At 28.1% G+C, this 27,193-nt stretch overlaps 6 protein-coding genes across 6 annotated transcripts; 3 read left to right on the top strand and 3 right to left on the bottom strand.

The window, feature by feature from the left end:
• Window positions 1-998: 998 nt before the first annotated feature.
• PmUG01_03031000 (protein kinase, putative) lies at window positions 999-9,019 on the top strand (the record flags this gene model as incomplete). The annotated part of the gene is made up of 5 exons (XM_029003052.1): window positions 999-7,629; window positions 8,016-8,171; window positions 8,435-8,526; window positions 8,724-8,807; window positions 8,945-9,019. 5 exons carry the CDS (start codon window positions 999-1,001, stop codon window positions 9,017-9,019), a joined length of 7,038 nt encoding a protein of 2,345 aa, XP_028859524.1.
• A 456-nt stretch (window positions 9,020-9,475) lies between these two features.
• PmUG01_03030900 (conserved Plasmodium protein, unknown function) lies at window positions 9,476-11,102 on the bottom strand (the record flags this gene model as incomplete). The annotated part of the gene is made up of 4 exons (XM_029003051.1): window positions 9,476-9,532; window positions 9,716-9,955; window positions 10,222-10,495; window positions 10,759-11,102. The coding sequence occupies 4 exons, from the start codon at window positions 11,100-11,102 to the stop codon at window positions 9,476-9,478; spliced, it is 915 nt and encodes a 304-aa protein (XP_028859523.1).
• A 968-nt stretch (window positions 11,103-12,070) lies between these two features.
• Window positions 12,071-12,754, bottom strand: PmUG01_03030800 (mitochondrial import inner membrane translocase subunit TIM14, putative; the record flags this gene model as incomplete). Its single annotated transcript, XM_029003050.1, has 2 exons — window positions 12,071-12,126; window positions 12,463-12,754. The coding sequence occupies 2 exons, from the start codon at window positions 12,752-12,754 to the stop codon at window positions 12,071-12,073; spliced, it is 348 nt and encodes a 115-aa protein (XP_028859522.1).
• Window positions 12,755-13,982: 1,228 nt separating this feature from the next.
• COQ3 (3-demethylubiquinone-9 3-methyltransferase, putative) lies at window positions 13,983-15,565 on the bottom strand (the record flags this gene model as incomplete). The annotated part of the gene is made up of 2 exons (XM_029003049.1): window positions 13,983-14,195; window positions 14,645-15,565. The coding sequence occupies 2 exons, from the start codon at window positions 15,563-15,565 to the stop codon at window positions 13,983-13,985; spliced, it is 1,134 nt and encodes a 377-aa protein (XP_028859521.1).
• A 2,158-nt stretch (window positions 15,566-17,723) lies between these two features.
• On the top strand, window positions 17,724-18,941 carry TAP42 (type 2A phosphatase-associated protein 42, putative; the record flags this gene model as incomplete). The annotated part of the gene is made up of 1 exon (XM_029003048.1): window positions 17,724-18,941. One exon carries the CDS (start codon window positions 17,724-17,726, stop codon window positions 18,939-18,941), a length of 1,218 nt encoding a protein of 405 aa, XP_028859520.1.
• Window positions 18,942-22,630: 3,689 nt separating this feature from the next.
• PmUG01_03030500 (conserved Plasmodium protein, unknown function) lies at window positions 22,631-26,106 on the top strand (the record flags this gene model as incomplete). The annotated part of the gene is made up of 2 exons (XM_029003047.1): window positions 22,631-24,530; window positions 24,776-26,106. 2 exons carry the CDS (start codon window positions 22,631-22,633, stop codon window positions 26,104-26,106), a joined length of 3,231 nt encoding a protein of 1,076 aa, XP_028859519.1.
• Window positions 26,107-27,193: the final 1,087 nt, after the last annotated feature.

The raw sequence follows: 27,193 nt of genomic DNA, 5'->3' as shown, positions 1-27,193 counted from the left end.
CATGCATACACAAACGTATTCTTATATATACAGGTTTCTACACATGCGCGAACTTGCTTTTGATGCATTGTTTTATGATACTGTTTGAGTTTGTCCTAAATTTTTTTTCAGCGTTTACACGTATGCATAAAATTATGTACGTGTACATGTTTATATAAGTATATACAAACGCTTTCATATATGTATCATCATGTGTTATTAAACAAAGAATAACAAACAAACATGAGAGATACAGAACAGAAGGACGCAAGGCGCATTTTATATCACCTCATTAATTATTATATTTTTAATGTTTTTTTAATTTATTATTAAAATGAGTAAGAATTTGGCTTCACGCAACACATGTACGTGTACATGCACCTACAAATACGCATACACATATATATTTACACTCACACTCATACGAATATGTGTACGTAGATATTCATATGCAGATGTCCGTATGTAAATATGCACATACAAATATGTGCATAGAAATATGCTTAGACGTAATGCATACAAAAATATTCATATGCATATGACGATTAAAATAAAATGTTGAATGTAAATTTGTCTTTTGCTTCCTTATCTCTTTTGCTTCCTTATCTCTTGCTTCCATATCTCCTTTGTGTCCTTTTCTCTTTTACTCTTCTTTTCTTTCCCATTTTTGCCCCTTTTTATACCCCTTTTCAACGTTTTCTTTTAAATTTAATTAAATATTTTTATGTTCTCCCATCTATTAGCAATAGATATATATACATATATATATGTACATGTTCATACATTTGACATCACAAGCTCATTTGTATTAGTTTTTTTTTAAAATAATGAGGTAGTGTGGAAAAAATAACTCAAAAATATGCAAAATACCCAAAATATGCAAAATACCCAAAATATGCAAAATACCCAAAATATGCAAAATACACAAAATATGCAAAATACACAAAATATGCAAAATACACAAAATATGCAAAATAATGCAAATAAGGCAGAGTATAGCAAAATAACGCTAAACAAAGATGTATTTTCATAAGAAAGAAAATATGAATCTACATTTGAACAACTATATGAATATATTAGATAATACATATAACAAATATTTCAACATCAATAGTAACCGCAGTAACAGCAACAACAGCATATTTGACAATAGCGAAATTGAGAGTCTATATAGGTATAATAATAAAAGGAAAATTTTGTATGATCATAAATCATATGTGGATATAAATAGCAAAGCAAGTATTTTATCAAAGATGGGTCAAAAAAATGCAAAAATACAGAAAAACAGTATGTATGACTTAAATAATGAGCTATATGACAACAGATATAAAAATATAAGCTATAATAATGCAAATGATATGAAAGAGACAAACTACAATTTAAACAATATAAAAATTTTGGATGAGGAAGAGAATTATAACAGTACCACCAGCCATGGGAAACCCACAATGAGTAATCTTAACTACGCAAATGGCTTAAACAGCAACAATGAGAACTACAATGGACACTACAACAATAACTACAATAATAACTACAATAATAACTATAATATTAACTACAACAATGATAACCACAACAGTAACCATAACAGTAACTACAACAATGCGCGGCTTATCAGCCACCAGCGCAATCACATGCTCGACTTTCGAAATTACCAAAGTTCCAAATATGACAACGTAAATTACGACTATGCGGGGTTCAACAGGGAAAACGCCGTCGGTGCAGGAGTTGGTGCAGAAAACTACATCATTAACAATAAAAATAGCATTAACAGTAACAATTACAATAAGGATAATAGTAACAATTACAATAAGGATAACAGTAATAGTAATAACAAGGATAACAGTAATAGTAATAACAAGGATAACAGTAATAGTAATAACAAGGATAACAGTAATAGTAATAACAAGTATAACAGTAATAGTAATAACAAGCATAACAGTAATAGTAATAACAACCATTTTGAGGGGTACCACGACTTGGATGAGAAAAAATTTGATAAAATGAATTATATCCATGGTAATGCACCAATCAATACCATTAGTAATAAAAACAACTTTGACATGAACAGCAATGCAAATAAGGTAAACCTCTATCCGACTAGTAACAGTTTTAACATAAATAAGCTATATGATAATATTCAACATAATACTAGCAAGCTGCATGACTTGAGTAAACGTCACTTCGTGAGTAACGACAACAGTAATGCAGGTGTGAATGCCATTGGAAATGTTAACAGTAATAATACCTACAGTAGTAACCACTGCGACTATAATAACAACAACAGTAACTACAACAGTAACTACAACAGTAACTACAACAGTAACTACAACCACGGTAGTAACTACAACAGTAACTACAATGGTAACTACAACCACGGTAGTAACTATAATCGTAATAGTAACTACAACACTTATAACGACTTTGCGAACAAGTACAATTATCCCGACATAGAGGATATCATGAAAAAGTACGGGGCGAAAGAGAATCAAGTGAAAGTGACCAAGGACAACTACGAGTGTACAAATGGGGAAATTTTTGGAAAATTGTTAAAAAGCAATTACAACCACAAGCACAATCAAAACAATAACAGTAACAATAACAATAACAATAACTGCACCAATAGTAACAACAATAACAACTACTTCCCTAGCAGCGATAACAAACCTAATGGTGGAAGCGCTAACAGCCGAAACACAAACGACGATCGAAACGCGTACGATTACAACATGTTCCATCGTGATATGCACAAGAACCCGCTGCTATACCCCAACATATCAAACTTCCGAAACAGAGAAAAGGAGGACGAAGAAAAAAAGAGAGAGACAAAAATAAATTTATTAAAAAATATAATAGTAACAAACGCAAGTAAAAAATGTAATTTCAGTTTTAATAATGATGATTTTTATGATAGTATGCCAAATGATAATTTTAATTTCAACACCAGTTCTGTTGCTGATTATAATATTGGAAATGTAAATAATGACTTGTTTAATAAGAATTATAAAAATAATAAAAGTGCATATAATAACTTGTACGACGATTTGAACATCTCGGATAATCTCACTGAGACGCCAGGAAATTTGAACAAGCACAAATTCGGTGAGGGGGGGACTCACAACAACAGCAGCAACAATAATAATAATAAAAATAATAGTAATAGTAATAATAATAATAATAATAATAATAATAATAATAATAATAATAATAATACTAATAGTAATAATAAAAATAATAGTAATAGTAATAATAATAATAAAAATAATATTAATAGTAATAATAATAATAAAAATAATAGTAATAGTAATAATAATAATAATAATAATAACGACAGAAGCAGTAACAATCACAATGGTAGATACAATAACGAGCAGAGAAATGCCGATAATTTCCACCTCGACCATAACATGTACCAAAGAATGACGAAAGACAACAACACAAATGACACTGGAAAGAACGGAGAGGACAATTACAATAACATCTACGATCATTCTAAAGATAGAACGTTTAGCCCATTCAACAAATATCATGCCAATGATAAGGGATATGAAGGACAGCGAGATATTCATCTCGATATACATCTCGATACGCAGCGTGATATGCACCGACATATTTACCCAGATACACATCGCGACATCCATCCAAACAATGTCCTAATGGTACCTAGAAAAAATGAACCCTTGAATCCATACACAAACATGTTTGAAGATAAAACTTACAATTATTCAGGTTACCAAACGAACGAAAAGTGTAGCGACAGGATTGATGGGCATATCACCTCGTTCAAGGAAAATATTATCCCTATTCAGCCGTTCGCTATGCCAAAGGGCGAAATAAGGAATAGACTAAGTAACGATAGAAACTTGTACAATGCACATAGGAGTAACTTAAAAAATATACATGAACACAACTTAGCACTCAATGCTAATAAAATGAATGATTATTTAAACCTGTCACATGACAAGAAATATGAAAACGCTTCCGAGCATAATAATGACTTAAATATTTTCATTAACAATGTAAAGAATGAAGAAAATTACTCAGATATGAACCATTTGACAAAGAATAAAAATGCTAATGCGAGTAATAATAATAATAATAATAATAATAATAATAATAACAACAATAATAATAATAACAATAATAATAATAATAACAATAATAATAATAATTATTATTATAGCGTTCATAATAATAGCGTTCATAATAGTAGCGTTCGCAATAATAGCATTCTCAATGACCGCCATAACAATGACAATAACGCCTTCAACGAAACGAAGTATATACCTCTCAACAAACACAATTACGATGACTCTAAGACAAAAAACTTAAACCTGTATGAAAATATATTCAACAGAAATGTTAATAATAATTTCATTACTAACAATGAAAACCTTCATATCAAGAACAAAGGAATATACAATGACGCAAATGACAAAACAGAACTGTTTAGTATAAGCAAAGTAAGTAATTATGATCACATGAACAATCCGAATTATGAAAATAGTATTTATAATAATAATAAAATATGTACATTCTTAGAAAAAGATAGATTAGATAGGCACAAGTTTGATCGTAGTAGTAGAGCACTATGCCACCCATATGATCTCACAAGTATAAAGGAAAAAGACTCTAATATGAATGGCATAGGAACAAATAATATTTCAAATAAAATGTTAATGAGTGAAAAACTAAACGGATATAATAGGAACATTGATAATAATATGAACAATTGTAACTATGCGGATGAATCAAATTGGAGGAATCATTACCACTTGAACCGAAACGACGATAAATTAGAATCATTTTATCTTAAAAAAAAAGACAACAATATTTTTAACCTAACACCGAATGTTAATTTTGATAAAGATAAAATTATCAGCAAAAAAGATAATGACTTTTTTAAACTAAAACAGAATATTAATATTACAAATGACAAGACTATCAACTTTGGAGGGAATAGTGCAACAGGAAAAACGAAAAATAACTGGATGGCCAACCATACGGATAGTTTATTTAACAACATAAAAGTTAACAGTGAACAGAAGGAAAGCGAAATAACAAGTATGATGTATAATATTCCTCTTAGAGAAAGCAAACTGAGTAGTGCAGCATGTGGTGTAAATAGTAACTACAGTAGTAACATAGGTAGCAATGTCAAACTTAATATGAATGGTAATACTCTTCACAGTGGGAACTACCACTGGGACAGTCATTATTTAGTGGAAAACAGGAAAAATGAAGACATGCTTTTGTATAAAGAAGATAATGTACTTTTTTCAAAAATGAATAACATGAACAGAGCAACAACGAAAGGTTTGGAAGGAGAAGTTGATGATTATAATATTATCACAAGCGACCATAGTAACGACAGTAAATACGAACAAGGAATGAAAAAGAAAAGCAGCCCATTGTGGATGTATGAAACTAACAAATGTAACCTATTTGAAAAGAAAAACACAAATATCTGTGCAAATAATTTGAACATATTTAACAATATTCATAAGACAGAAAATGAGGAGGATGCACTTTCAAGCAATTTGAACAAATTCTATAATGAATATATGAGGGAAAACAAAATGGAGGAAAAAAATATATTCACCAAGAGCAGCGATAAACAAAACAGAAACATCGACAACAACCGCTATAACAACAAAGATAAAAATGACTGCAACTACAACGATGGGAACTACAACAATGGGAACTACAACAATGGGAACTACAACGATGGCAACTACTACGATGGCAACTACTACGACGGGAACTACAACGATGTCAACCATTTCCCTGGTATCAGTAGTGCTAAAGCCCATTTTGGAAAGACTATTGATGAACAAACCAAATGTTCTACCTTGCTAAGTAGTTTTAACAAACCTAGCATTAAAGAAAATAATAATAATTCTAGTTCCTTTAACAAAAAATTGTGCAGTCAAAACAGTAACAACTCCAGCTACAGCTACAACCATAACTACAATCATAGTTTTAATGTGAATAAACAACCACTTAATAAACAGCTTCCTCCATTGCCTTTTAAAAATCCAGTGAAACAAAATAATCAGGAAATAACAAATCAGACAAAACTGAAATTTTTTGAAAATTGTAGCAATGCTAGAGAAAATAATACTCAGAGAAATTTAGACACGAATCATGGCGGAATTAATAATCCAAATGATCTAATCATTTTTAACCGAAATGGTAGGAACACCAATAATTCTAGCTCTAACAACAATAATAACTCTAGCAGTAACTACAGCTGTAACGGGGCCGCTTATAAAATACGCACTGATGGTATTACCAACGTGCACACCCCTGACGTCAACAGTGCTCTACCCAGTTATAACAACCTTGACATTTTTAGAAACAAAAGTACAAAATATAATTTGTTCAAAAACAATTTAACTACTTTAAGAGAAAAAAATATGCAAAATGGTACCTTAAACGAACTCTCCTCTTTTCAAAATAATACTAATAGCGAGTTATTACCCAGACATAACTTATTTACTAATAAATATGACCAACAAAATGACCAACAAAATGACCAAAAAAATGACCAAAAAAATTGCCCAATAAATGGCCCAATAAGTGGCTTAACAAATGGCCCAATAAGTGGCTTAACAAATGGCCCAATAAGTGGCTTAACAAATGGCCCAATAAATGGCTTAACAAATGGTCCAATAAATGGACTAAAAAGTGACCCAAATGAGTGGAATTCCAAAAGAGTTCATTCACTAAAAAATTATCCTGAACAGTCATATTTTTTAAACGAAGGTAACCAAATGATCAAATCCGTATATAATAACATAAAAAATAAATATACGGACAACAATTTAGATGGTAATATCAAATTAAGTGCAACAAACCGCTTCAATAATAACGGACCTCTGCAAAAGGAGGATGGTTATATAATGAACACAAACGGGGGAATATTAAACCCAAATTTTCAGCGAAAGGGAGCAAGCACTGACAATTATAAATACGCCAATTGTGCACGGGGTTACGAAAACTATGGAGGTACTTACACCAACAATGGCACAAACTATGATAAACATGAACACATTTACGATAGGAACGCTAACTGTAGTTACGATCGTGACAAGGGCATATCCCTTAGTAACAACATCTCTATGCTGCTCGAAAAAATAAGTAATAATTCAGATAAAAAAAAAAATAGTGATTGTATGACCATAAACTACTATGACCACAGTAATAAGGGGAACAATGAAAACGTTACTTTAGGTATCAATACAGAGAACTATAACGACAATTTAAATGTAGACACTAACAGTTTTGTTATATCAGATAATTATTTGTGTCATTTTGGTTTGTCTACTTTATATAAATGTAAGTTAAAACATGAAAATTATTCTTTTCTGATTAGTATTGTGGATTCCTTTTATTTAAATAGTGCAAATGGTAATGATACTGTAGCGAATAATATACTTTTTCATAAAAGATTAAGACATATAAACATCTTATCATATAAGGGAAAGACTGCTGATAAAACCAAGTTATATTTGTTATTCGAGAATATACATGGAAATGTTTTGAAGTCTCACACCACACCTTTTGAGGAAAACATTATTGCTTCCTATGCTTACCAAATAATAGATCTACTTGAGTACATGCACACTAATTTTATAATATTTCACGGTAATAGGAAAAGGAGGGGTAGTTGGCACGTTCATACGTTCATACGTTCATACGTTCATACGTGTGTGTGTTTGTGTGTGTGTGCATATGCGTACGTATTTGTGCATGTTCATACATGGTAACACATAACTGTGCTGGTTTCACTGCATAGTATCGCCCGTTTGTGCGAGTGTGGGCGGATGTCCAGGTGGCAGATTCATAGGAACAACGACGATAGACACGCAGTGAAGTCCGTTTCATTATGCGCGTTCTATGTTGGAGTTACCATTTTATATTTGCATTTTTATATCTCCTTGTATATGAATTTATGTTTTAATTTTAATTTTTATTATTTTATTATTTTATTATTTTATTATTATTTTTTTTTTTTTCCCTTCCCCTCAAAGGACTACTCTCAAACATAATTATTTTACAAAAGAACACGAGAAAAGAATTAGTGCAGATCTTAAATGAAAAAAATAAAAGTGTAAACAAATATTTCGACATATACAAGCACGGGATTATTAAAGTTTTTAACTTCGATTTTGCTAACATAGACGCAAGTAAGAACATTTTCTATTTAAGTGTTCACCATAGATGGGGCAATCCTTTTCTTTTTCGTTTAACGTGTTTTGTTTTCCACATTTTTTGCTCCTTTTTTCGCCACTTTTTATGCTATTTTATTACTTTATTTTATTATTTTATTTTTGATTTTTTTAATTTTTGATTTTTTTAATTTTTGATTTTTGATATTTTTTTATTTCACTTTTTGATTTTATTTTTTGTTTTATTTTTTTTTTTATATTCACTTATTTTACTTTTGTAGACGAAAAGGATTACGAGTTCGACTTCTTTTGTTTAGCGGTTCTAATATACGAAATGTGCACCACATATAATACTTACTATTCTAACAAATTTGTAAGGAAACATAAAAATACAAAGACATACGTCACATGGAAACTTATATCTTGCTTCGTACATGCAAGTGTTAATACATACATATATCAATTAAAAACAAAAAAAAAAAAAAGAAAAAAAAAAAAAAATCATTTTTCATTTGTTTTAATTGCCCCCTTTTCTTTTTCTTTCCCTTCCGACCACTACTATCATTCCAGGAAGATATTGTTGAACGTATACACAACACCAATTTTTTTTTCCCCCATTTTGTTTCCTTTGAATTGAAGAACTTTTGTTATGAAGTAATAAAAAGGCCCACACAATATATGTGCATATATACATAAATGTATACATAAATACGTATACACATCCGTATATGTATATATGCATGGGAACAAGGAATGCCCCTAATCCCCTAAATGGTTTTTCCTCTTTTCAGTTGTGCTCCAAAAGAAGACACTGTTTTAATGATCTTAAAAATCATGCATGGTTCCAGAAAAATTTTAATTTTTAAAATTAAAGAATTACATTCATATGTTTACGCTGTATTGTGCGCATGGAGTATGCACATATGTACACACGTATATATATGTGTGTATATACATGCCTGTATACGTATGTATATGTATGTATGTATATGTATGTATGTATATGTATGTATGTATATGTATGTATATGTATATGTATGTATGTATATGTATGTATATGTATATGTATGTATGTATATATATGTTCATATACCTATTTAAGCGCAGCATTTGTAACCCCTTTTTTTTTTTTTTTTTTTTCGTTATACTTATTTGTTTTAATGCATCATTTTATTTAACATTATATCATAAACGGAGAATATATATATATATATATATATATATATACATAAAAGAAATAAAACTCCATTTCAACAACGTATCAACTAAAATAATTTTGAAGAATTCTAACAGCTTTTGTAAATCTACTTTTTTCCTGTTATTTATTCTTCGACGTCCATTTTGTTTAAGCTTTCGTACTCTTTCTTCAATTTTTCGAGCTAAAAATTGAAGCAAAAAGGTAAACGAATATGAGGAGTGTGGGTATGTGCGGCTTGCAAGTGCTCCTTTTTGCGGTATGAAAAAAAAAGAAAGCAAAATGATTAGGCAGAGGAATAATCAAATGGATGAACAAACGAACGGGTAAGTAAGAAGGTCTTTAGCAAAACGCCTGTTCGCTTTACCATGGCCTTTAACTTTCCGAGATGCTGTTTCTTTGCCTGAAATTCTTCGTATACATTTTTCGTTATAACACATATTTCGGCTTCGTTATATTTTTTAATAGACTCATCTTTTTTCTTTTTTAATTCTTTCATCATATTTTTTTTGTTTCTTATCGAGTTGTAAGACTCTTCCAGTGATGTTGTCTTATCATCTAATACTTTTTCTAAGTACAAGTTCTTCTCATCATAGTGCAGTTTTTTCTTGAAAAAAGCCAAACGTAATAAAAGGGGGGAATAAGGAGTTTAAACAGGTTGAGATGTACAATATATCTTATCAGCATGAAGAGGACTAATAAGAACTAGTAAACGCTGGAGATACTTATAGGAGTAATAAGACTACAAAGCACTACTACTAATAGCACTACTACTACTAGAGCTACTTCTAATTATACGGGTCAACTAAATAACCTCGGACCGCCTAAACGCTCCAAGACTGTCTCACGTTTCAAATTTTTTCAAGCAATTACTTCCGTTGATTTCCTTATTTTATTATTTAGGTTCTCAATTTTCTTTTCTAAAATACTCTCTTTACTTTTTAAATTTTTATACTTGAGCTCTAACTGCTCAAAATCTGCATGAATTAAATTTTCATTTTTTAGCTTAAATTTATTAAATAAGCAAATCTGTGCCCTTAGTATGCTGTTATGTTCATAAATTTTTCTTAGCGTTAATAGGTTTTTTTTATACATCTCTTCTTTGCCTGATATTTTGAAATAGTTCATATCTTCATTTATCAAAAAACTGGAAAAAAATGAGGTGAAAAAAAAAAAAATAAAAAAAAAAAAAGAAGCAAAAGATAAAGAAAAAGAAAAGTCTATGTTAAACGAAGGTTTACATGGAACAAAAGGAGGGAGAACATGCGAAAACGTGTAAACAATACACACAGCCGTACGTCCATTCATTCTTTCGCTCGTTTCTTTTTCCCCTTGTGCACACGTATTGACATATCTTTTTATTAAAAGTTTCAATGCAACATACGGAAGAAAAAAAAAAATTATACGTACCATAAATCATTTTGTTTTATTATAGCCTCTTTAATGCACTGAAAAAATTCCTCAAGTAAATTAAATATTTCTTTTTTCATATGACCATCAACTATTTTTAATTTATTCATATATTCGATAACACAATTCAAAACTTGTTTGTATTTCTGTATATCTTCAGATGAACCACTTTCGTAAATAAAATTATTATCTTCAATATAGCTTAATAATTGTTGTTGTATTTTTATATTTTTTTCTTTAATTTTTTCATTTTCCTTTGTCAAATTTTCGTTTATTGTTTTTTCGTTCTTTATAATCGAGTCTATGTTTTCATCATTTAATTTTTTCGAAGGAAATTTTTGCATTGTAAAATAGTCTTTTTTTTTTTCTTTTTTTTTTTATTAATTATTAATCTTTTCATATTCATACAAATTACGTATGTGCATATATATATATATATGCATACATATATATACCCATACATATATACATATGTGCATACACACACACATATATATGTATATATATATATTATATATACATATATATGTGTGTTCCTATTGTATATCTGTTTAGCCTCTTCACATATAAAGCAAAAATGTGAGGAGCACAAAAAGGTGTAAAAATAGTGAAATGGAAAGAGTAAAGTAAAAGAAAAAATTGCGAATTTTGAACGGGAAATTTTATATAAATTTCAAACATTTAAACGTACATAAGAAGAAAAAATCAAAAGGAAAGAAAAAACAAATGAAACGAAACGTATCTAAGCGAGGAGCGCGAAACGAAAGAAAATACGAATAAATTCGAATTAAAAAACTAAAAAATAGATAAAAAGACTCTATATTTAAAATTCATTGTGCATATTTTTTTTTTTCGCTTTTATTTTCTCGTGCAAAACATGTGTCATATATTAGCTCCCTGTTTTGCTTCTACGTTACTGCTGATATATTCCTAATTTATTTCATTTTAACGCTCGCAAAAATTGAGCTCATGTTTTTCTATATATAATAAATGGGAAGAAAAACATCTTTTTTTTCCCTTCCTTTTCCTCGTTCTCTTCCCTTCCTCATGCTATTATTTTTATTTTTTTTTTTTTTTACCCTTTCTATTTGAACATTCTGTCTTTTACCAACATAAAATCATTTTAATAATTTAAGGAAATGTTTTTAAAATAATAAAAGATGCGAAACTCTATTTAAAAGCAAATAAAAAAATAGTAAAAGGATGTAATAAACATATTGCGTAAACATGGATAACTTTTTTTTTTTTTTTTTTCTTTTCCATAAAGCGTAAAATTAGACGTTTAGGAAAACGAAAGAATGTATACCTTTCCCTATTTTAGCAAAACATCTTTAGCTTCATTAACTTTCGCTGCTATATATGTAGAGCCTAAATAAAAAAAAAAAAAAAAAAAAAAAAATATTAAAATAAATTAAGATAAAATAATAAAAGAACATGAAAAAAACATGTAATATGGCATAAGCAATGGGATAATACACTGCACTTCGAGTTCACGCAAAAGTGGTTTGTGTGTTGACATACGCGCATACATATATATATATATATGTATACAACACATGCGTGCAAATATACGCATGCACGAATGGAAGGTCAAAACGCACACAAATTGTCATAAGAGGAGCTTTTTTAGCGGCCATGAGACTTACTGATATATATATATATATATTTTTTTTTTTTTATTGTTATCATTTTATTTTTCTATACCTCCATTATCCGGATGATTTTTTAACATAAGCTGCTTATGAACCTCCCTAATTCTGTCTTTATTTGATGTTGGGTTTATATTTAATATTTTGTATGCTTCTGACTTGGACATATTTCTTTCAAATCCTTTCATATCATTCTTTAAAAAAAGATTATTAAAATTTTTGCTAAAACCAGATGGGAAAAAAAAGTTTTTATTGTTCAAATTTAGCTTCTGATTTTTCATATAATTCATTCCCCTTTTTGCAAATAAAATACCCCCTCCAAAGAGCAAAATAACAACAGGCCACATTTTTTTTTTTTTTTTTTTTTTAAATATTTAAATCATAGGGAATTGGGTACATCCTGCTTACGTGCTCTGTTCTCCTGTTGCGTCATTATTTATATATTCCTGCTTAATATATATATATATATATATATATATATATATATATATATATATATGTATGTACTCATATAAGTATTTATTTACCTATGTATTTATTCCTATATGTAACTATTTTTTTGTTCTCATTTTTTTTCATTCCGTATGCATATAATCGGCGATATCCCACATCGGCATAATGCAAGTTGAGAAGAATTTAAATATAACAATTCAAACGAAACAAAAATAGTACGTAAAAAAAAAAGTATAACTATCAAAAAATAAATAAAAAGCTTTAAAAAGTTATTGTATCTACATATATATATATGCATAACATATGTATTGTGCATATACATACATTGTGCGTAAGCGTTTTTTATATTTTTTACTGCGCGTATTTCACTTGTTTTCTTAAAAATGTATTTGAAACTGCCATTATTACATGCGGAAATTTTTTTTTTTTTTATATACAAAAGAGCTTATTTTTATATAACATATAAATATATATATATATATATATATATATATATTATTTATTTTATTTTTTTATTTTTTTCTGGCTCTTTTCTGTTATATTTATTTACAAAAGTTATAAAAAAAAAAAATTTTTTTTTAACAAATTAAGCGAACTACACATTCCTATTCCATTTCAAAGACACTCAGCTTTATTGTGAATTCAAAATAAATGTTAAAAGTAAAATTATATAGAGTGAAAATAAATAATAAAAGATCTCCTTCAAAATTTTTACCGCTTTATACATGTAAAAAATAAAGATAACGTAAAGATATATATATATATATATATATAAATATATATATAAATATATACGTATATATATATATACATATTTAACAGTTAAGATACATGAAAAAATTCGTCACATTATTAAATTTTTTTTTTGCATTCATACTTTTTAGAGTACTTATATATAAAAATACATATAAAAAAAGGCAAGTACAAAAACAAAATTTAAAATTGTAAATGTTATATGCTCTTTATTTACAAAAATATGTAAAAAGATTTAAAGATGGAGGCATATAAACAGCGGAGCAGTACTACATCCACAACAACTATGCAACAATGCCTTTTTTTATTTTTAATTTTATATATATTTTTATTATTATTTATTTTTTTTTCCCTTGTCCGCCCTCTTGTTCAATAACCTACGTATGAGCTACTTCTTTTTTTTGCTCCATTTTTGTAAACAAAGGAGGATAAATATAAGAGCTTCAACTTTTGAGTTGTGCAATAATTTCTTATAATGGGAAGGTACATAACATATTCGGTAGTTAAGTTTTTTAAATCATAAAGTTCACAAATGCTGTTCAGCTCGTTGGTGCCTATAAACTTGTCGTAGTCGTGCGTTCCCTAAAAAAAAAAAAAAAAAAGAACAAAAAGGGTGAAAGAATGAACAAATAAAAGAACGAATGAACAAACGAACAAAATAACAAAAAAACAAAATAACAAAAAAACAAAATAACAAAAAAACAAAAGCACAAAAGAACAAAAGAACAAACGAACAAAAAAACAAACGCACAAACGAACAAACGCACAAACGCACAAACGAACAAACGAACAAACGAACAATCGAACAAACGAACAATTGAACAAACGAACAATCGAACAAACGAACAAACGAACAAACGAACAAACGAACAAACGCACAAACGAACAAACGAACAAATGAACGAATGAACGAATGTAAGTAATAATGTGCATATGTTAAACAAAGTTGCATGGAATGCCGTGGTAATACACGCTGCTGCGTACGAAACAATTGAAAGTACGTGCCCCATATTTCAAATGCAGAGAGGTACCCTTCTTATAATTCCAGATATGTACTCAGCCAACAAGATTGCATAAAGATACGACAGGATATTTTTATTAATTGTCGTAAATATAACTAATGCCATAGGATTACATAAGTGACTTATATATTTTACAAAATTTGCTTTCTTATCATTAGGAACGTGTTCAATAACTTCTGAAGAAATTATTATATCATAATTTTTCTTTTCTATTTGACGTGAATTTGCTAGGTCAGCAATATCACAATTTATATAATTTAAATTAACAGTTACGTTACAGTTTTTTTTTCTTCTTTTTGTATCATCCGTTATTCTATTATCTTGTAATGTACCATTTTTTCTATCACCTTTGAAATATTCTTTGATAACAGCTTTACTACTATTATAATAATCATGCACATCAGTTACCTTTTCGCTTTTTTTCTGCCTTTTTCTAGCTACTTCTATCAACTTATCAGACACATCTATGCCATCTATGTTTATCTCAATATTTCCTGGTTCCTCATTATTCTTTTCACTTTTTAATGATATTAAATCGTTTTTAATTAAAAAATAAAAAATATTATTTTTCATGTATTCACAAAGTATTCCTCCCCCACATCCAACATCTAAAATATTTATTTTAAATTTTCCATTTCGCTTCTCCTTTTTTAAATTTTCAAAAAAAATAAATTCATAATTCTTAAAAATAAAATCAAACCTTTGCTTATTATAATCATGTAAACTGTACATATTCTTTCCTATTATTTTGTCTAAAATATCACAACATTTTCCATTTCCACTTATTTTTTCCTTCCACCATTCATTCTCTAAATTGTTGAAAAATACTTTTTCCTTTTCATCAAAAGTCTTATCAGAGTAAAACTTTTTATATACTTCAGCAAATTTTCTTATTACTTTACTTTTAAACTTCGTTGGTAAATTATTCATAATTTTACGTTCTTTGCAAAATTGTAAAAGGCCAAAAATTTTTCATAGGTAAAAAGTATATGTTATAATGAAAAATATAAAACTATGCAACAAATATAAAAATCTGTCTCATTTAGAATGTATAACCGTAATATTAGGATTTCAAAAAAAATTAAAAGTGTGCAGTAATATGCCCCTACTTTTATGTGTGCAAATGGGACAGTCTGTTGTTTTTGTTTTTGTCTTTGTTTTTTTTTAACTAGCCAAATTGTTATTACAATCGTTATTTTATGACATGTTCATAAATATACAACAATATGCATATGATTAAATATCCATTGTTGAAATGTAAAATAACGTAAAATTAGTGCGTCCTTCCTTTGGTTCTCCACACTTTTTTCTTAATTAAATTGATGTCAAACAAATTAAACAGAATGGTAGAACTGTAGATAAAGAAATAACTACAAGTAAATTTTGTAACTAGTAGAACGGAATAACCATTCATTTATATCTCACATGCAGCTATGTGTGCTTCTAAAATGTACAAGACAAGAGTTTTTTTTTTTTTCTTTTTTAGGGGGGTAGGACCAGTTCTATTAATTTCTACTGCTACTAATTACTAAATATTTGATAAATAGTTACTGAATTTTGGCTAATTTTGTGCTAATTTTGTGCAAATTTTGTGATAATTTTGTGCTAATTTTGTGCTAATTTTGTGCTAATTTTCTTATAATTTTTTGCTATTTTTTTTACTATAAACTGTTTTTATATGTCCTACTTTTATTCGAAAACTTGGTAAGTTTTAATATATATATATATATCTAAGGAACGAAGAAATCAGATCCTTAAACTTTAAATTTTTATTTCCCTTTTAAAATGCGCGTTGCATTATTACAGTACACTGTTCTCCCTTTTGCTTTTTTTTTTTTTTTTTTACGAATTATACATAGGGAAGAATAAATATTTGTTACATATCACTTACATTCATACGTACAACTATGCTTTTACATACACACATGCATAAACACATATATTTACGTAATACATGTACAAATATTCAAGTATTACGAATATCCTCCGAGGGAATATGATTTTAAATTTTATAGCTCCAATTTTTTCGTTCCATTTTTCCCAATTGAATTAAGTTTTTTTCCTTATTTTATTTTTTATTATTTATTATTTTTTTTTTTTTCTTTTTCCTTATCTTCTCTTCAATGTGCAAATTTTTTCCAAAAATACTCAAAATTTTATAGTTATGTGAGCAAATATATACATCAAGTACTTAAAAGCATTTACATATACCCATAGTTTCAGAGCAAAAACTGGCGTGATAATTTCTGTAGAGCAATGTTCTTTTCATTTATTTTTTTAAAAAATAAACAAAATTATTAGTGAAATTATGTTTGCTTAAAAAGAAGATTAAGGCGAGAAGGTAAAAAAAAAAAAAAAAAAATCAAATAAAAAAAAAAAATTATAACATCAGCTAACTTTATGCAAAAACCTTACGGCAACTTAGCTAATTCTTATATTTTTACGTAAAAAAAAGAAAAAAGGGAAAAAGGAAAAAGAGCTAAATATAATTTAATCCTCACGAGCAAAAAAAATAAAGAAGTAGAAGTTGAAGTAGAAGTTGAAGTAGAAGTTGAAGTAGAAGTAGAAGTAGAAGTAGAAGTTGAAGTTGAAGTAGAAGTTGAAGTAGAAGTAGAAGTAGAAGTTGAAGTAGAAGTTGAAGTAGAAGTTGAAGTTGAAGTAGAAGTTGAAGTAAAAGTTGAAGTAAAAGTTGAAGTAAAAGTTGAAGTAAAAGTTGAAGTAAAAGTTGAAGTAAAAGTTGAAGTAAAAGTTGAAGTAAAAGTTGAAGTAAAAGTTGAAGTAAAAGTTGAAGTTGAAGAAGTAGAAGAAGAAGAAGTCCTTAAAAGAGTTACAGTATTCATATACGTTAAAGTGATACTAAAATATGATAGCGTTACACGAACGCCTATTTTGTAACCATACTATATATATATAAAAAGATTAAAAAGAATCGTGTTTCATTCTATACATATTTCCATTTAAGCGTATAAAATTATACATTCGCATATACATATAATAGTTTAAAAATATATATATCAATATATACATATATACATAAAGATCCACGTGATAATACGGCAGGTAATATAAAAGCTAAAGTAAAAACAGCATGGAAACAAACGTTGTGATGTCATTATACGATTACTTGTATATATTGTTTGATGACTATATTGTGAAAAGTAATAAGGATTTTAAAACTTATAAATCAATTTTTCGTAAGAAAGAATTTACGGAGTTTGTAAAAAATTATTCTGATATAAGAAAAATACCATCCTTTCAAGTAATAAGCAATAAGGATGAAATAATAGACGAATTGATATATGCATTCAAACTGTTGGGGAAATATGTAAGTGGTTGTGATATGTTTTCCAAAAATGAAGAAGTAGATGATATTAACACGAAGTATTTAAAATTATTATTAATTCCACACATACTAGGAGTATTAACTTATGAAACTATAAATATGAACATACGTTATGATCGACTAAAAGATTCTAAATTGTATTTTAATGAATATATTAGTATTATAAACATTTATAAAATAATTCTAATGGATGATTACTTATTAGATGAGGAGGAAAATAACGATAATGCAATAAATAGAAGGAACATAAAAATTAGGAGAGCAAAAGATGAAAAAAAATACCAAGAAATATATCATGAAATAGTTAGAACAAATTTAAAGAAAAATACTAATCAAAATTATAACGAAGATGATTGTACAACAGATGAGGATTATAGAGAATTGTATTTGTCTTTAATCAAATACAAATGTATACAAACGTTGAACATGATAGATTTAATAGATATAGAACTGCAGATTTTGGAAATGCGAGATAGGGAACAAAAGAAAAAAGAAGAATTAAAAAATTGTAGTAATGATGATAACATTATTCATACTACTAATAAAAACGACTCCATAAAAAAACCATGGCTTTTTACCATTAAAAAAAATATGCAAATATCGGACATTACTCAAATTCGAAACTATTACAAAGACCTCGTCTTCAAACCATCTCACAACTTACCGACAATATCTTTAGAAGAATGTGCGAAAATTGAAATGGAGTATGCCTTAAAAGGGAGTAACAGCGCCAATGGTAATACTAATAGTAAGATCAAAGAGAGCAAAATAAATGGTAGTAAATACAACCAAGTTTATAGTGAAGATGATGAAGATGGTGTTAAAAATGACGTCAATGATGAGGATTATTATAAAAAATGCTCAAAAAAGGAAAGAGAAAAAGAAATTTTCGATAAGGAATGGGACGACTGGAAAGACTTACACCAAAAAGGAATAGGAAATAAAAACAGAAATATTGCATAAGCTTAAAATATAAGAAGTTTTCTTGGCTGATCGCGGTGGGTTAAGCGAATAAAGGGATGCCGGATGGAAAATTAATTATAGAAATGTATGTGTGCATGTAGATATGTGTTAAAAAAAGTGAATGGGTTTATATAAATATAAGGACGTATATAAATATAAGGACGTATATAAATATAAGGACGTATATAAAAATAAGGACGTATATAAAAATAAGGACGTATATAAATATAAGGACGTATATAAATATAAGGACGTATATAAATATAAGGACGTATATATTTCCATATCTTCCTCTTTCCACATATTTAAAAAAGTATAAGCGGAATTACAACAAATGGAAGGGTTAAAACAAAATTCTCAACTGCAATGACATGTGAAAATACAAAAATAGGAAAAATCGCAAAAGGAGATATTGTAAGCAAGTGCATAGGAAAATATGAACTTACATGGAAAATAATTTGAGCTCTTTGGAAAAGCATAAACAAAACGTACATTTATAGCACACTTTTGGAATATACATGATATATGTATATGTGTATATTTATGTATTCATATATATTTATGTATACGTATGCACAGTCTCACATATAACGTACACTTGCGTATATTTTTTCATATACCATGCTCATTTGCTTAATTATTTATGTGCATGTACATATTTAATTAATTTAATAATATTGTGCCATTTGTACATATATGCATAATTTACATTAAAATAATTTATGACAATTCATTTTTTCCACTTTTATTTTCTTACATGTTCATAAATTATGTTTTTTTTTTTTTTTTTTTTTTTTTTTTTTTTTTTGTTAATTTCATGCATACTCTTATTTTACATATCCATCAAATGTATATGTATAAATATTTTTGTGTTTATATATATATATAATATATATATGCGAATGTAAAACTTCAGTTGCAATTTTGTATTTTTAAAAATTATTATTTTTTAATGAATTTAAAATTTTATTACAATTTTTTTAAGTTTTCCGTTTAGTCATTTTTCCAGCGAAAAAAGATTGTAAAATAGCAAATGCAAAAATATAAATAAAAAATGAAATAAAAATTAAAAAATTACATTCTACGTATTGAGAAATGTTATGGGAAGAAGAGAGCACATATATATTACATATAGCATCAGCATAAACAAATTAAAAGAAAAATCAGAAACAGCTTGCTTTGATCGCTTAAATTATAAAGAAATAAAGTAACAAAGGAAAGAAAATATTAGTGTATTTTATGCTAATATTCGAGCATTTACGTATGTATAAGTACATTCATATATATATATATATATATATATATATACATACATACATACATACATGCATACATACATACATACATACGTATGTTTGTATTGTATATCTCATTACGCATTAACTTAATCAGCGTGCTTCACTTTTGTACACGTTTTACTTTTAAGTATAGCATTATATCGAAATAGTTTTCTAACCAGAATGTTTTAATATAATTCAAATACTTTAACATATTTCCATGTTTATTATGTTTGGAGATATTTGTGCTTATTTTTTTTTATATATTAACAATCATGTAAGAAGTTAAATATTATAAGAAATAAAAAAAACGTACATAATACAAAACATAATTTTTCACCCCCCTTTTTTTTTTTTTTTTTTTTTTTTATGTTTTTCTGCTATTGTTTATTGTCAATGAATATTCTTTTATTCTTTACTTAAGAATTAAAAATGCAATCTTTAACATTATATCCCCTAATTTTTTAATATATTCATATGTATAAGCGTATATATATATGTATATATAATAACAACCCTTTAAAGTGAGCATATTCATCCAACAGCACACATATACATAAGTACATAATACAGATATGTACGCATGTATATATATATATATATATGTATACGTATGTATGTATAAGGCGTATATGTTTACACGCGTTAACACCAAAACGTATACATACATATTTGCTCAAAGCCTCTTTTTGTTCTTTTTAATGTTTTAGAGAAATAGTTCAAATGTGAGAACACATAAAATTTGTGCCGTATTAATAAGGATAGAAACGTTATGTTAATACAATTATATACAGTTACTATGTGTTTTACCCTTTTTTAATATATCTTATTTATTATTGTTATTACGTATATTTTGATTGTATTATTAAATTATTTATATATTTGTGTATATAAATAATCATGTAGTTCGATCTTTTTGCTCCATTTGTTCTTTTTGTTCTTCTTTTTTTTTTTTTTTTTACCTTCTTTTTTCCTTTTCTTTTCTTTCGTCCTTTCGTTCATTCCTTCCTTAACGCATTTATGCATTCATGTCCATGTTAAATGAAAAACTTTTTGCGGAAGGAAACATAATATTTCTATAATAATACATTAAACTTTACGCCTCTATAGCTAGAATTATAATAAAGATGTATTAGTATAAAACGTTTTAATTATAGATATATATGAAGGATGAACTAAAGAAAATAAGATGCATAAAATAAGTAGGAAAATAGAACAGCTGTATAACGTTTAATATGTAATATTTAATTTTTTTTTTTTTTTTTTTTTTTCCATATTTGTTCGTTCTCTTAAAATATTAATTTTCATTAAAAAGAAAAGCGTAAAGGACAACGTAATGGAGTTATAGAAAAATAAATAACATGTAAGAAGGGAACAAATGAGTATATATATGTACATATATATACATATGTATATATGTGCATACGTATATGTATATAGTTTTAGAAGAAAATTTTATTTTATTTTTTTCCATGTTAATAATACTTTGTGTATATTAGACAGTTTCGTATTCATTATATATATTCCTTAATAGATGAAAAATAAAGAAAGGATATTGTTAATGATATATTATGAACATGTCATATTAAAAAGTTTCAGGAATACACGCTGCCTATTTGCTCTATGCCTAGTAAACCCTTATAAATTGTCCTTTATTATAATTCAATTTTTGAACAGTTCATTTTGCAACTACTTAGGTGACATTGAGATGTATATATATATATATATATATATATATATATGTACATTCGGTACATGTATCATATACTTACATTAAATATATAATTTGTTTTAAAGATAACTTCGGCGATTTTATTTAAAAACAAAAGACTTTTACACTAGTTGCTGTAGACATATTATAACAATATAATTATTTATCTTCTTGTTAATTTTATAACTAATTTTTATATGTATTTGTGATGTCCCTTTTTTGCACCTAAACAGAGGTGCAAACGTGTTAGCGTTATTCTCATGTATGGGCACGCACATGCATATATACACACACATATATGTACATACATACATATACATACACATATATATACGTACACATATATATACATACACATATATATACGTACACATATATATACGTACACATATATATACGTATACATATATATACGTATACATATATGTACGTATACATATGTAAATGTTATGCTCTTTTACGTAGGCATTGATGCGAATAGACACATATTAGGAAGCGTATACGTGTATGTATATATATATATACATACATACATACATACATACATATATACATACATACATACATACATACGTGCGTGTGTTTAGATCATATATATATATATGTATATATGTATACCAGCTTCATGTCCACCTATTTGCCTTATTTAAGCTCTGCTTTGCTAGTGGCCTAACTAAATGACGAACAGCTGCAGCGCAACGATGGGTCTAGGTGAGTTAAAAGGCGATATTATGAAAAAAGATTTTATAAACAATGAAAATATTTTATTATACGATGAAAAAGTTGATAAGAATAAAAAGAAAAGAAAAAAGAAGAAAGACAATAATTGTTTTGTAAATTTACGAGAATGGACAATTAAAGTTCAAAAAAGATATGCAAAGAAATTAAAAAAATGTGAACAAGAAAAATCTGCAGAAAATAATGAAAGTAGTGTTCAAGTTGATCAGAATAACTATCAGTCATCATGCTCTTCTTCCTTCAAATCGCGATCTAGTCTAGGAAAAAAAATTAATTATTCTTCGGACGAGTCAAATTTCGACTCAGATATGGAGCTAAGAATAAGGAAATATTTAAAATTAGATTATAATGATAATTATAAAAAAAAAAAAAAGAAAGAAAAAGAAAAAGAAAAAGAAGATATTCAAAACGGCGAGAACGATGAGAGCGGTAAAAAGGATGGGAACGGTGAGAGTGGCAAAAAGGATGAGAAGGATGAAAACGATAAAAACAATATAAACGGTAAAAACAATATAAACGGTAAAAACAATATAAACGATGAAAACAGTAAAAACGATGAGAACGATAAAAACGATAAAAACGATAAAAACGATAAAAATGTTCAAAGTGATAAAAATGATAAAAATGATAAAAATGTTCAAAGTGATCAAAATGATAAAAATGCTAATAGTGAATGTTGTGAAGCTAGCCATATTGTGGAAAGCGTCACAGGTCTGGATAAACAGAATGAAACTGAGGAGGGTCAAAACATAGTAGTGAATAACAATAAGAACGAAAAAGATAGCAGTAAAGATAAAGAAAAATTTGAAACTGCCGAAGGGGTAGTAACTATCAGTAATGAGAATGTAGATGTGAAGGAGGAAAAACCAAAAAACGTTACAACAAAACAGCAGGGAGACATAAACAATTTGATAAAAAATGATGGAAAAAATGACACGAAATTAAATGCTTGTAGTTCAAATAAAATGATTAAGGATTGTACAGATCAGGAAAATATCAAAGATAAAAATCAACAGCTTAAAAGAAATTACCCAAATAATAGCAAGGATAATTTAGATAAAGGTAATAATCAAACCATGTGTAAAAATATTAATAAAAATAATAATGAGGATATGAAAAAGTGGAGCACACACGATGATGGTGCGCATGCAAATGATAATAAAAGTGGTAAAGCCGAAAAGGTCGTAAAGGAAAATAACAACACGGATTGCAAACTAAAGAAAAATAATGCACCTAACGTTCGAAATGATACCACAAGTGGTTTATATAATATCGCTTATGAGAAAGGGAAAGTGGAAAAAGAAGAGAAAGGCGTAGAGAAAGGCGTAGAGAAAGGCGTAGAGAAAGGCGTAGAGAAAGGCGTAGAGAAAGGCGTAGAGAAAGGCGTAGAGAAAGGCGTAGAGAAAGGCGTAGAGAAAGGCGTAGAGAAAGGCGTAGAGAAAGGCGTAGAGAAAGGCGTAGAGAAAGGCGTAGAGAAAGGCGTAGAGAAAGGCGTAGAGAAAGGCGTAGAGAAAGGCGTAGAGAAAGGCGTAGAGAAAGGCGTAGAGAAAGGCGTAGAGAAAGGCGTAGAGAAAGGCGAGAGAAAGGCGCAGAGAAAGGCGCAGGGAAAGGCGCGGAAAGGCGCAGAGAAAGGCGTAGAGAAAGGCGCAGGGAAAGGCGTAGAGAAAGGAGTAGAGAAAGGAGTAGAGAAAGGAGTACAGGAAGTAATACAGAAAAGAGTACAGGAAGAAGTAGAGAAAGGAGTACAGGAAAAGGCAGAAAAGGAAGGAGAAGGGGAAAAACAAAAAAATAATTCAAATCCTCGCAGTAATTCTGTAAATGCAAAATTGTCGAATAATGAAATAAAGTTAGATTGTGAAAAAGGTAATAGAACAAAAAATGAAATGCGTTAAAAAAAAAAAAAAAAATCTGTGAAAAGGAAACAGAAGCAAATACATCAAAATACACCATAAAATTATTTATATACCAGAAATCTTTTACGTTATCCTCAGTTCTGTGTAGTGTTTATACGTGTTCGTAAAGTGGTGTACATGTTCACTTGTGTGTAAACGAAAGTGACCTTTAGCTTGTATTGGACATAGCGAAATACACTAATTTTTTCTTCCTAGGTACCGATGGTGATATTAAAAAAGATGCGCATCCAGTAAAGAAGTATGCAGAAGAGCATAGACATCATAATGAGAATTCACATGGAAGGAATGATAGAGATAAAAATTGCCATTCTACCTCAAAGGAAAGTGCAAAAAAAAATAGTCATAATAAAAAACATGTGGAAAATATAGATAGTAAAAATGTAAAAGACGAAGGATCAAGTAGGAAAAAGTATTCAAATAGTTATAACAAAGAAGAAGGTATAAAAGAAAAGGATAAAAAAATTTCTGTAGATAAAGATGAGTCTAATTGTATAGCTGTTAACTTAAACAATAACAGTAAGTCTCGGCTGGCACAAAATTTGAATGAAAAAAAAAAAAGAGATAATTCGCATAATAGTGTACGAAAGAATACACAGAATAATGACTCTGTTCATATTGATAAAGAAAGGGATAAGACTAGAGAGAAAGAAAAGGAAAAAGGTGAAGTAGAAAAACATGAAAGGAGAAATAAACCAAGTGAAATGGAAAGAGAAAATGAAAATGAGAAGAACAAACGGAGAAACAGAGTAAGAGATAAGGAAAGGGAAAAGGAGAAGGACAGAGAGAGGGTTAAAGAGAGGGAGAAAGAAAGAGATAGAAATAAAGAAAGGGAGAAAGAAATAGAAAGGGTTAAAGAGAGAGAACGGGAAAGGGAGAGAGACAGAGACAGAGAAAGGGACAGAGATAGAGACAGAGAAAGAGACAAGGAAAGAGAATGGGTTCGAGAAAGGGAGAAAGAACGGGAGAGAGAACGAGATAGAATGATTCAAAAGGATAGAGAAATGGAGAGGGACAGAAATAGAGAGGTAGAAAGGGATAGAAATAGAGAGACAGAAAGAGATAGAAATAGAGAGACCGAAAGGGATAGAAATAGAGAGACAGGAAGGGATAGAAATAGAGAAACAGAAAGGGATAGAAATAGAGAAAGAGAGAGAGAAAGGCAGATTGAAAGTGATAAGAATATTTCTAAAAATACAGAAAAAAAAAATTCTAAAAACAACAATTTAGGTCATGAGAATTTAAAAAAAAAGTATAATGGAATTGAATCAAATATAAATAGGAAGAGGTTACATATAAATGAAAACGATAGTAATAATAGTAGTAATCATGCAGCAAAGAAAATTATAATAAATGATGAAGATGCACATTATGAGCTTGGAGATAAGGATAGATATGTTTACAACTCTAGTGATATGCATTCAAGAAAATATTATTCCAACAAAAATAAAACAAATGATAGTGATAACTGGGAAAAGAAAATGTCCAAATTGAAGGAAAAATTAATTAAAAAAAACATGAACAAGTAATTATTTTTGGAATATGCGCATTAAGAACGTGGAAAAAATAAACACAAAGGAGAGAAAAGTAAAAATGATGTTGTTAAAAAGGGCAAGTATAAACTTCAGTTACCAGTTTATTAAGCCATAAATTGAAATTGAAATTTAAAAAAAAAAAAAAAAAAAAGAGAAAAAAGTACAGCTTTTAAAAAGTTATATATATGTACATATGTGTATATGTATATATGTATGTACATATTAATATATTCATGGTCCAGTGTATGTGTACCCTCGTATGCTTTAATTAACCCATTGTGTAACAAGAATAATTTTTGGTTGAAAGGGAGTTCACTGGTAATATGTGCGATGAATTTGTACAAATTTGTCTTGATCAAGAGCAATTATTAAAAATTTTGTATCATTATGAGTATCATTAGTTGTATCTTTACGTATCTGTGCGGAATATGTTTCTTTTTTTTCTCATTTGTTCCTTTTGTATGTATATATATTATCTTATTATACTTCATTTTTATAAAGTTTAATAATAATAATAATACCATTAGCAGAATTATATATGCGTTAAAGGATAAAGCTGAAGTTTTTGTTAATCTTCTCAAAGCTGTTAAACAAAATTTGTTAAAAAAATAAACAATTCATAATTTTCCATTTACCCCCCCCCTAATTTTGTGCCAATTTAAAAATAAAAATTGGAAAAAAAAAAAGAAAAAAAAGAGAAATATAATTACAGAGTGTTTAAAAGAATATAACGAGTGCATTGTTTTATATAGGCGTATTTATTTTCATATATTTTTTTATATGCATATGTACAAGGTGTACGAAGTATGAAATCAGAATGGTAAGGCAAAGGAAAAGCGATTCTTCAAAATTTTAAGTGCAAAATAATTTAAAAGGAAAGAATAAAAATAAGTGATACGTAACATATTACTGCACAAGATTCAAACAAAAAGCAGATAAAGAGATTATTATATAGAAAATTATGTTTGGTATATTTGGTTATGCATCAGTATATTGTGAGCAGACCACATTTATTTCTTCAATTTAAGTTTGAACTTTTTTTATGCTATATTGAATATACCCGTTTTTCCCATGTTGACTC

This window comes from Plasmodium malariae, assembly GCF_900090045.1.
Source record: "Plasmodium malariae genome assembly, chromosome: 3".
NCBI lineage: Eukaryota > Apicomplexa > Aconoidasida > Haemosporida > Plasmodiidae > Plasmodium > Plasmodium malariae.
Note: the sequence above shows the minus strand (reverse complement) of the source record. Positions and strands in the feature narration are given on the sequence as shown.